General features: G+C 36.6%; 3 protein-coding genes across 7 annotated transcripts; 2 read left to right on the plus strand and 1 right to left on the minus strand.

Moving 5' to 3' along the window:
* Positions 1 to 140: 140 nt before the first annotated feature.
* On the plus strand, positions 141 to 2,587 carry LOC120776027 (signal recognition particle subunit SRP72). The gene is made up of 5 exons (XM_040106475.1): positions 141 to 342; positions 414 to 787; positions 850 to 1,677; positions 1,749 to 2,269; positions 2,330 to 2,587. The coding sequence occupies exons 1-5, from the start codon at positions 231 to 233 to the stop codon at positions 2,457 to 2,459; spliced, it is 1,965 nt and encodes a 654-aa protein (XP_039962409.1). The 5' UTR covers positions 141 to 230; the 3' UTR covers positions 2,460 to 2,587.
* LOC120776037 (tRNA pseudouridine synthase A) lies at positions 2,582 to 4,315 on the minus strand. Of its 3 annotated transcripts, none has more exons than XM_040106485.1 (4): positions 4,176 to 4,315; positions 3,592 to 4,108; positions 3,246 to 3,516; positions 2,582 to 3,181 (listed from the first exon to the last, which is right to left on the minus strand). In XM_040106485.1, exons 1-4 carry the CDS (start codon positions 4,209 to 4,211, stop codon positions 2,656 to 2,658), a joined length of 1,350 nt encoding a protein of 449 aa, XP_039962419.1. In that variant the 5' UTR covers positions 4,212 to 4,315; the 3' UTR covers positions 2,582 to 2,655. The 3 variants fall into 3 exon arrangements, with proteins under 3 accessions (XP_039962419.1, XP_039962426.1, XP_039962434.1); XM_040106492.1 differs by having other exon boundaries at positions 4,215 to 4,313; XM_040106500.1 differs by having other exon boundaries at positions 4,172 to 4,313.
* An 818-nt stretch (positions 4,316 to 5,133) lies between these two features.
* On the plus strand, positions 5,134 to 10,474 carry LOC120776392 (glycine receptor subunit alpha-4). 3 transcript variants are annotated; one of them, XM_040107012.1, is made up of 9 exons: positions 5,134 to 5,373; positions 5,790 to 5,914; positions 6,663 to 6,846; positions 6,908 to 7,134; positions 7,220 to 7,302; positions 7,371 to 7,505; positions 9,742 to 9,808; positions 9,878 to 10,199; positions 10,277 to 10,474. In XM_040107012.1, the coding sequence occupies exons 1-9, from the start codon at positions 5,338 to 5,340 to the stop codon at positions 10,424 to 10,426; spliced, it is 1,329 nt and encodes a 442-aa protein (XP_039962946.1). In that variant the 5' UTR covers positions 5,134 to 5,337; the 3' UTR covers positions 10,427 to 10,474. The 3 variants fall into 3 exon arrangements, with proteins under 3 accessions (XP_039962946.1, XP_039962955.1, XP_039962963.1); XM_040107021.1 differs by having other exon boundaries at positions 9,878 to 10,190; XM_040107029.1 differs by lacking the exon at positions 5,134 to 5,373 and having other exon boundaries at positions 5,722 to 5,914.
* The last annotated feature ends 1,236 nt before the right edge of the window (positions 10,475 to 11,710 follow it).

Raw genomic sequence — 11,710 nt, forward strand, 5'->3', positions numbered from 1 at the left:
AAATATTTGTATTTTAATCAGTAAAATTTTGAAAGTTTTACTTTCATTATTAACGTGTCATGCTGTATTTGGCTTGTGACATATTCCAATTGGAATGTACGTTCTCTGTTGGATTTGCTGAGGTGTCAAATAAATGTCAAATAACTAAAAAGTTGGAAAGATTTTTGCGTTCGTGTGTTTTCTTATTGATGTATCGAAAATAAGTTGAAAGTATATAAGAATTGTTAAAAATGTCTAAAGATCCAAATCAAAAAGAAGCTATTATAAAAGCTGCATATGCGGATATAAATAAATTTGGGCAAAATGGCGAATACGATAAAGCAGTCAAGGCAGTAAATAGAAGTAAGAATTTGTTGTTGGTTTGTGCAACTACACTCATTGCCTGAAACTAACCCAAAATTTTTTCATTGCAGTTTTGGGTGTTGCACCAGACGATCAAACAGCTTTGCATTGCAAAGTCGTTTGCCTTATTCAATTATCCAAATTCGAAGAGGCATATAAATTCATAGAAAAGAATAAATTGTCCTCCAGTTTAGTATTGGAAAAAGCTTACAGTGAGTATCGATTGAACAAACCCGAGCAAGCATTAAAAACAATCGACAATGCTGGTATTAATCCATTGCCTGATAGTCTAAAAGAGCTGCGCACACAAGTACTTTATCGTCTGGAACGTTATGAGGAGTGCTTTGATGCATATAAGGAAATCATCAAGAACACTAATGATGAATACGAAAATGAACGTCGTACTAATCTAAGTGCTGTAGCTGCTAACTTGGCTATAGATAAGGTAAGATATAAACTCTTATTTCTAATCTTCTATTTAACTTTAAGAATTTATATAAAATTTAGAACAAGGAAATACCAGAGCTACCCGAAGAGACATACGAGCAGTACTACAATGCTGCTTGTATTGCGTCTAATCGTCAAAAGTACGCTGAAGCTGAGAAAAAATTGCGAGCCAGTGAGAAGCTTTGTCGTGAAACCTTAGAGGAGGATGGTGTTACTGAAGAAGAGATGCGTGAAGAACTGGAACCAATACGTGTGCAATTAGGATATTGCCTGCAAATGCAAGGCAAGTTGAAAGAAGCGGCAATTATATACGCTGAATGTTTACGCAATAAACCGAAAGACCCCGTTTTGGTAGCTGTAGCCAGCAATAATTCGGTAGTCATTAATAAAGATCAGAATGTATTTGATTCTAAAAAGAAAATACGTTCGGCCATGTCTGACGCATGCGAATCGAAATTGACTAGCCGTCAAAAGAAAGCTATTGCATTGAATAATTGTCTGCTTGCATTCCTTACTAACTCAAGTGATCAAGTGCAACAGTTGTGTCAAAAGTTGGTGCAAAGCTATCCCGATTTAGAATTTCAAACGTTACTTATACAATGTTCTCAACTCACTAAGGATAAACGACAAAAGGAGGCCTTAGAGTTGCTTAATAAATATGCAAAAGCGCATAAAGAAAATGCTTTCGCGTCCAAGTTCGCTGTGGTTCAGTTATTACTTTCACAAGGTAGTCGCAAGGAGGCAATTGATGTTTTGCTTTCTCTGGGCGAGCAAATGTACAAGCCAGGTATCATATCTGCACTAGTAACACTCTATTTGGGTACAGACAATAAACCCGCCGCATCCGAATTGCTTAAATCTGCTGTTGAATGGTATAAAATGAACAATGTAAGTGTGTTTTAAACTTAAAAATAGTGTCTGATGATTTAAGTACGTAATTAATAATTATTTATTTACAGGTTAGTAGTGGGGATTTGAGTGATATGTGGCGACAAGCCGCAGAGTTTCATTTACGTGGGGGTGCTTCTGAGACTGCTGCTAGTTCACTCGAAGAATTACTTAAGCTTAATGCGAATGATATGAAAGTATTGGCCCAGCTTGTAATTGCATATGCACAATTCAATCCAAAACGTGCCTTAGAGTTGAGTAAACGCTTACCGAAACTTGAAACTCTGACCACTGCCTCCGAAATCGATGCATTAGAGTCGGCTAATTGGGTTATGTCTACAAAAGCAGTTAAAAAATCCGCCAATGCCAAAATCGAACCATCGCCAAGTACACCGGTTGTAGAGAAAAAGAAGAATCGTAATAGGAAACGTAAAGGAAAACTGCCTAAGAATTACAATGCGGAAGTAGCACCAGATCCAGAGCGCTGGTTGCCCAAGTACGAACGCACTGGATTCCGTAAGAAGCGCGACCGTCGTGCAAAGGACATTATTAAGGGTTCACAGGGTATGGCTAGTGGTGCAGCTGAGCAATAGTAAGTAAAATACATTATTTTTTATATTTTTTTTTTGTTAATGAAATGTAAATTTTTCAGTGATATGTCAAATCGTGCAAATCTGGGAAAAAATTCGCCAGCCACACCAGTTTACCAAGAACCAACACCGGGACCACGTCAACAACATCGCAAAGGTGGTCATAAAAAGAAGAAGGGCGGTCGCTTCTAAATGCATTTAGGCATTTGCTTATTTGGCAAGAAACATGCTTTTAACAATTTTGTAATGTGCACCTTATTGCATGGTGTATTGATGAATATGTACTAGCTTAAATAAAATAAAATGCATTTGGATTTAAAGTAGATTGTTTAAAAATTTTTTCCAGATTTACTTTTTTATTTATCAAACAAATCATGATATGAATAAATTATTCATCGTCGTCCTCATTACGCTTATTCGCACTGCCTTCATTGTTCGGTGTTGCTTGCACATCATCACGTCGCGCATCGTATGAATGCAACGGTAAAGTCTCCAACCATTCCAACATGGAACGCTCTTTATACTCTGTTTCGTAAATATTAGTGTAGATATAGCGTTCAATGAAATCTTTTATTTCATCCTCTTGCTTAGCCCACGTTAACGGTTCATGTATACCATCACTACCGTACCGTTCATTATATCGTTCATAGTGGACGGTATCTAACACTAAACCCAAGCCAGGCGCCATTGGCAAGTCTAAACGCTCTTCGACCAGTGCACGCTCCAGTGTAGCTGTAGTAGTGTTGCCACGTGCAATTGCTATCGCTAAACCGACCATTTTCCGAATTTGATGAAGCATAAAGCTTTGACCCTTAACTTTTAACGTGAGAAATTCTAAGCCTTGCGGCGTAATAAATGGATCAGAACAACTAAACGACATGATAAATCGCTTCGCTGAAGGATCCAAAAAGTTTCTAAATGAGAAACACATCTTTGTAAAAAAAATAAATAAATAATAAAAACAGTATAAATACTCACTTTCTGCTCGTAAAATTGTGAAAGTTTTTTGTGCCCTCATATAACTGCAGTACATCCCTTATCTTTTGCAAGTGCGCAGCTTCAGTGCGATAGCTTTCGAAATCATGTTTCTCTGTGCTATCTGCAAACGCAATGGATGGCAATGTGTATGTGTACGTTCGAGCATTGCACTGATCTTTCGCATTAAATCCTTTTGTAACACGCTCGACTCCAAAAACACGTATTTCTTCTGGCAAATCTTCGTTTATAGATTTGATATCGACTGAATCAGCTGAATAAATTAAAAGCATGCCATCAATAAATATATAATATTGTCTATTTCAATAAATTATAGCTCATCACTTACGCAATTTTATCGAACATACTTGTCGTGCTGCAGACACACCTTTATCAGTGCGTGCAGCTCGTTGAAAGCAAGCTGCTTGTGCCGCTTCAAAACTTTCCTCTGTTATCCACTTGTGTTTTAGCATTGCTTTGAAGAGTTCCTCCTCAATCGTTTGCATACCGGGATTACGTTGCATGCCAAAATATTTGGCACCACAGTAACTCAATAGTATTGCGCATTTTTTTCGCTTAACACGATCGGCCGGATCGAAGGCTGGCCGCTTTGTGTCTCCGGCCATTTCATCCTGTGTCTTCCAGTCAACCCATTTCCTCCGTTTTAATTCACGTTTCTGACGTTTTGTATCCTTCAATTGTTCAGCTACGGCGGCACTTTCAACTTTATTTTGTGCCTGCTGCTGATCCAATTTGTCTAGCGCTTCTGACATAGCGGCGGCGAATCCTTTCGTTTGTTGTTGTAATGAAGTTGCTAATGAACGGCACAGTGGAATTGACACGGTTATGTTAGTTGCAGCTATCAGCTATTTAGGGTAAACAAAATTATTAGGTTAGTATGTATTATCATAAATTCACAGTCAATCCACCTGCCTTTGTGAAATTGACCGTCCGATTAACTATCAACATTACTTTTATATTAAGTTCCTAAATCACAGAAGGCGTTCTCGGCTCGGCACCCTTTAAACTACAGTCGTGCAACGTTAATGCATGTGTAGCATATGTAAACACATGCGGGATTGTGCTCTGTAGCTTAATTATTATATCGACAAGTATTATTCGATAGTTTGTTATGCCTCTTCGCATTCAAACTCTTATCATCTCTATGCGATGACGACCCTAATACGACATTGTACTAAGAATTCGTTATCTATGCCACAAATAGATGGCGCTGGATGTCTTTAGTGACTTTGTCGGTGGGTGAAATTGTAAATTATTCACACATGCACTTTTAATTGTATATGTGTGTGTGAATATGCATATGTATGTATGCGCGCTAAAAAATAATTTGAATTTGTAAGGCATTTCCGTTACACAAAATGTGCTATTAAGTTTTTATTATTTTGAATATGTATGTGACCTGGTCTACGAAAAGTGGGCTAACGTGCGAAAACTAGTTTTCTGGGAAAAGCTAAATATAATCGTCAGTTTCTCGTTATCTCATTAATTGTTCTCCTTTTTTTTGACACCTAAGCCCCCTTTCCGTAGACCAGGTCACATACATATATTAAAAATATTACTAAACATATTTCTGTATATATGCGTATACAGGGCGAAAATAGTGCAATATAAAAATTTACGGTAAATGTCACGTGTTTCTTTTTGTTTATTATACCCTGCAATGCATTCGTTAATTTTGTTTACGTTTGTATAAGTCCAAAGAGAACAAAAGAGGATTGAAAAGAATAATCAGTAAATAAACATAAAATGGCATGTATAGAGATCAACATGCGACCCTTTGTTGTTGTTTAGTTCCCGCTTTAGTGCCATCACACCTCAACTGTCAATTCGAAATGCAAGAATGCAAATCCAAAGCCGAAATGCACTCAAAGAAGCCATACAAAAATATTTATCACACCTGCCCATAAAATCACACGTTAAGTGCCAAATCAAACTGTAATTTAGCTAGAAATAAATAATCCGCAAATATAAAAAAGCACTTGCAAAGAGAAATATTACAATGTGAAATTTTTTGACATCACATATTGGGTGCATTGAAGTAGGCGAATTGCAGCGTATGTAAAATTAAGCAGTGATGATGTGTCAGCAACGATTTTCAATAAAATTCCAAGTGCGTTCAATAATATCTACAATTTTAAAATACAAGTCAAAAACAATCATATGGACAATATAGCATATAAAAAAGTTTGGAATGCATAGCATTTGAACTATGTACGTACATTTAGGAAATATTTTTATAAAAAACATGATTTCGCCAAAAAGTGCTTAAGTCATAATATCGAATTTTTGTGTATAAATGCGTGTGTGTACATATGAAAGTGCATACATAGCTTTAAATTGATTATAATAATATTATAACCTTAATTAATATACAGAAATTACTTAACGGTAAATACAAATTGTATGCTGCATATTTCTACATATAAAAAAATAACAAAAAACGAATTATATAGCGCTATAATATATACATATGTTTATTACATTATTACATTAATTAATGTGACAAATTCGCTTAAATATCGTCAGACGTTCTACAAAATGCGTACTGTATTTAAACAGTTGTATCAACGAAGATTTCTAGTCATTTTCGCAATTCATTTGTGTTTGTTGGAAAAATCAATATTGCTGTGCAATTGTATTCATGGTTTAAGGTGAGTAATTAGTTTCAAAATATAAATTTTTCTATATTTTTATCATAAGCACCAAGTAGGGCACAAACACGCCACGGCCTGTGACATACGTATACATAACTATATATATGTACATATATGTGTGTGCGATGAGTTTGAAATTTGTGTGTTATTACGTGGCTAACCTCAAATATTGCAGAAAATGGTTATAACCGTAATTTATCATAAATGTCCTCAGCGTTAAAACAAAAAAATTAGTAGCGCGCTTGATTGACAGAGTTCGAAGTCATCATCATAATCATGCATCTAAAACGATTGCACTGTTCTCAATGTAAGCGTATATTGGATATTTGTTCAGGCTTCGTTACCTGTAATGAATCTTTTACTCTTTCGCAATAGTGTGCTGCATTTATTCCTAAACATTTTCCGTTTTTTAGCAGAATTCAAAAATTGCGGGCTAGGCACAATTACATTGAGCTTTCGTTGGAGATTTCTAGAAATTTTAGCGCATTAATTTTAAATTTATACAAGAATTCGTACAGTTATGATTCTAAATGTATATATAGAAGGCTAAATGGGCGAGTGCTGATAATTTAAGATGATTAACGCTATAGTTAAAGACCTTTGAGGGTCCCTTACAGTAAATGTAAACAAAATATACCCTTTCCTTCATTGTTCGTGGCACCATAGAAGCTCTACGCAATCTGAAAAAGTAGCGTAACAAAACTGTTAGTATTATACAAATGCAATGAATATCTATACCTTACAGAAATGTCACAGAGAGCGCCGAATTAGTCACCGGTATTGAGTCGAGTTTATCATTGCCCGATATATTGCCAATACCATCGAAAAATTATGATAAAAATCGTGCACCAAAACTACTGGGACAGCCAACCGTTGTTTACTTTCATGTGACAGTGTTATCGCTGGATTCCATCAACGAGGAATCGATGGTAATATATAGACATTTATTTATGAAAATATGTATGTATAGCATTGTTCAACTACTTATAGACATATGTCACAGATGTATTCCTAGCACAAAGTTGGCGTGATCCACGCCTGCGACTGCCAGAGAACATGAGCGAACAGTATCGTATATTGGATGTCGATTGGTTGCATAACATTTGGCGGCCGGATTGCTTCTTTAAGAATGCCAAAAAAGTCACATTTCACGAAATGAGCATACCGAATCATTATTTGTGGCTATACCATGATAAAACCTTGCTCTACATGTCCAAGTGGGTATATACTGTATATCAAAGCTATAAGAAATATGAAAAATGATATATTAAAATTTTTAATAATTTATTATAATTTTTTTAGGTTAACTTTGGTGTTGTCCTGTGCCATGAAATTCGAGTCTTATCCGCATGACACACAAATCTGTTCCATGATGATTGAAAGCTGTGAGTGGCGATGGCACACTATTAAAAAATATATCATTATAAATATGTATATTTGCCTTCGATTGCAGTATCACATACGGTTGAGGACCTGGTGTTTATTTGGAATATGACCGATCCGCTTGTGGTTAATACCGAAATCGAGTTACCACAATTGGATATATCGAACAATTATACAACCGATTGCACTATTGAGTATTCAACAGGTATGAATGTGTGATATGCGCATGCGAAAATAAGTGAAAACAAAGAAAATATCCTAAAAATGCAAACGAAAGACTTAAGACACAAACTTGTTCTGGTTATGTAACGTTACAGTTGCTTACTGCGTTAGGTTAAATGTAAAAAAGTTGTCTTTCAAATTCTGTCGGTCTGCTAAGCATAGTTGACCGCGGATTTTATTTCTATCTTTTTATCTTAATAAGTAAACGTTCTCCTAAATTTTTTTGTCCTTCAAAATTTTAGAATAGAACAGATTTAGCTTATACAAGTAAGGAAGAGCTAAGTTCGGTAGTAATCGAACATTTCAAACTATATATTAAATATCGACCAGATTTTATCTATTTTTGCCAATACCTCATACTATTAGCAACCTCAAGTTTTCGCCCAAATTGATGCCTTTTAGGCGCAAAGCTACACTGGTATGAGTAAAACACGCTTTGTCCTTTTCATTGAGATGACTCACATACAGGGTTTGTCTGGAAAGTTATAGGAAGGAGTCGATTTAAAAAAAAATTACTGAATCAATCGTTACAATTTTTTAAAAACTTTCAAAATAGGCTCCTTCTGCGTCGATGCAGCGCTGCCAGCGCGATTTCCCAGCATTGAAGGCGTCACGGAAGGCATTCTCCGGAATAGCCTTGAGAGCCGAGGTGAATGCTGCTTGGATCTCCTCTGTCGTCTCAAAATGCTTGGCCTTTTCAGGGAAGGAAAAAAAGTCCGGGGGCCACATTTGGGCTGTAGGGTGCCTACGGAAGCGTTGGGATGCCGGCTTTGGTTAGGTAGCAAGAAAAGCGGTGTAAGTCGGTGCGTTGCCGTGGTGCAACTTCCAATTGGCTGCGATGTCTTGTCGGACCCGATTGACCCTTCGTTTGAAGACTTTCACGTAAAACTTGGCGTTGACGGTTTGTCCAAGAGGAACAAATTCATGGTGGACGATGCCTTTGATGGCAAAAAAAAAACGATGAGCATCGTTTTCACTTTGGATTTGCGCATTCATCAGCGACCTCTTCCCGGCCCACCAGATTTATCGAGTTTAACACAGAATTTAATCGCGTAGCTCTCCGCTAACGAACACTGCATTTTCGGCTTGCACCACTTACCGAAACTCGTCGCGCGAAGATGTTTGTCCTGACTCCCCAGGTGCTCGGAGACAATTGGCCAGCCGATCGATCGTTGGCTAGAAACGCACTCTACCGAATCCAATCGGTGCTCCGAAGTACAGTCGCGGCGGAAGAAAACCAGTCCTATTACTTTCCTGACAAACCCTGTATTGGTCGATATATGCGGTATAAAGTCAACCCGAAGTTCGAAAATCGGAATTGCGAAAAGAAGAAACGACTGGCGCGCTATTGTTATCTCGGCTATAACCGCGTAAGCAGTATCTACGCCATTGACGAAGGAGAAGAAGATATGCCATACATTGACCGATATTTTCAGTCAAAAGTCAACTATAGATACTGGGGTTCACATATTCGGTACCTAGGGCTTGAACAGTTTTGATTGGATTTGGACAATTTTTGGTCATAAGGTGGCATACTTTAAAGGCATTAATCGCACAAAGTTTTATCCCTTTTATTAGTTGCTTCGTGAGTTGTGAAAATTTAATTGGAAATTGTGCTATATGGGATGTAGCGTGGTTTTAGTCCGTAAGCTCCCATTTTCGCACTATGTGAGATAGGAATGAGAGAATAATGCCACTGACTGACTGAATGCCAATTTAGTTGAAATCGGTCGCGTGGGTCCCGAGATATGTGATTTCACCGAAAAGTGGGCGGTGCCATGTCCATCTACGGACGGACAGATAGACAATCACCAATCATTTATGTAAACATAACCATATACTTACATATATTACATTTTAGGTGATACATACAACCGTTAGGTGAACAAAACTATTATAGTCTGTAGCTCTGTATCGATTTCTTTAGATGTCGAAGCTTTACGAAATCGGCTGGTTAATGTATTATATTAAATTACTCCAAAAATATTGTCCATAATATTTTTGTGGTAGCAGTCGGTACAAGAAACAGTCAATCATGTCTCCACATATATACAATTCATACACAAACTTGTATAGTTGTTGTCTCACTCTATCCTTTTGTGAATGGTAACAATTTTAACAGTAGAATAGAGAGCTAACAGACATATGGTTGTATTCTCTTCAGTCAAAATATTGTAATATTATAAATTTATATTAATCAAAGTTATAAAATTTCGCAGGCAACTTCACTTGCCTGGCCATTGTTTTCAATCTGCGTCGACGCCTCGGCTATCATCTCTTTCATACGTGAGTGCCGCCACGTTAAATAAGATTTTATTTTCGCTTCTTTTACGCGCTGCTTTCCCTCTTTGACAGCTATATTCCGTCGGCGCTGATCGTGGTCATGTCGTGGATTTCCTTCTGGATCAAACCCGAAGCTATACCGGCTCGTGTTACGCTCGGCGTCACATCGCTACTCACACTCGCCACACAGAATACCCAATCACAACAATCGCTGCCGCCGGTGTCGTACGTCAAGGCCATCGATGTGTGGATGTCATCGTGTTCGGTATTTGTATTCCTATCGCTGATGGAATTTGCAGTGGTGAATAACTATATGGGCCCGGTGGCGACGAAAGCCATGAAGGGCTATTCGGATGAGAATTTACACGATATCGGTGACATGAAGGTGAGAAAGGTGAAGTGCACTGATTTAAATGTGTTGGAATGTTTCTAAAATTGTTCAATTTCTGTTTTTTGTTGTTTTCTTATTAGAATCATCATCGCGAGTCGATAATTGAACCACAGTACGACACATTCTGCCACGGACATGCCACAGCGATTTATATTGATAAATTCTCGCGTTTCTTTTTTCCATTTTCATTTTTTATACTGAACATTGTTTACTGGACAACCTTTCTCTAGTTGTTCGTGTTTAAAATAAACGGAAAAAGTTGTTTTGTTTGTTGAAAATATGTATGTAGATTTGTATGGTGTTTGAGTATATAGCGTTGCTGTGCCAAGGTGAGATCCAGTACAACTCAATGAACGCATAGAAACTTTTTCTCTTAGTTATTATTCGTATGTATACAACAGGGTATTTTAAGTTTGCCATGAAGTTTGTAACACCCAGAAGGGAATGTCGAGAGGCCCTATAAAATATATATGTATATATATAAATGATCGGCATAACGAACTGGGTCGATTTAGTCATAATCCCTCAGTGTTTGAGTTATCGTTCGGAAACTTTTTGTCATTTTCTCCACAAGTAGCTGCTCAGTTATTGGAGTACTATTATATACAAATGTAGCTGTCATACAAACTGAACGATCGAAATCATTCTATGATTTTTTTTTTATTCGTGAAGGGTATTATAACTTCGAAACAAGCGAAGTTAACGTTTTTTATTTAATTTTTTTTTTATAAAATCTGTATGTTGCAGTATCGGTGGCATAATATCGAGGCATACTGCCGAGTTGACAGTGCTCAGCGGCTTTCGTGGGAAGGTTTTTTATTAAAGCTCATTTCAACAAAGTTTTGTCAGGAACATACATACATACAATATATCAACTAACGGAAATTATAGTTGGAAATCAAAAACTTGTAAGTAAGTACATTGTAGTCACCATATTTTTAAGGGGCTACTCTCATGTGAACGCATACATTTTACCACTTTTTACGAATTTTTTTTTATGCGACAAAATTTAATCATTTTAATTTTTTAATACATATATTTTTATTTGTATTTTGAAATGTACAAAAAAAAATTTTTTTTCGTGTTTTACATTTTTAATATATTTTTTTTTAAATCAAAGTAGTCCCCAACAAAAAAAGTAGTTCACTGGTCATAGTGATGCGGCTGTTCATGTTGTCTGAAATAAAAAAAATCGTCCCTACCAAATATAATCAATTTCATTAAAAAAAATGTCGAATTTCAAAAAAAAGTCACGAAAATCTTTTTTTTTCGTTAAAAATCGTTTAAAAAAATATGAAAATATTTTCGATAATAAACAATTCTGATAGGGACGATAACTATAAATGAGTAGAAGAACATATGTAAATTTTAAAGCAATCGGTTGAATACTTTTTTTAGGACCATGAGTTTCAGAAAGTGATGATTCGTGAAAAATGCGTTTAAATCATAGCAGCTGCAGACTTGTCATGGCGCCTGGTAGACAGTCGCTTACGACACGTCGGCGACTATGAACT

The sequence above is a fragment of the Bactrocera tryoni genome, chromosome 1 (genome assembly GCF_016617805.1).
Source record: "Bactrocera tryoni isolate S06 chromosome 1, CSIRO_BtryS06_freeze2, whole genome shotgun sequence".
Taxonomy (NCBI): domain Eukaryota; kingdom Metazoa; phylum Arthropoda; class Insecta; order Diptera; family Tephritidae; genus Bactrocera; species Bactrocera tryoni.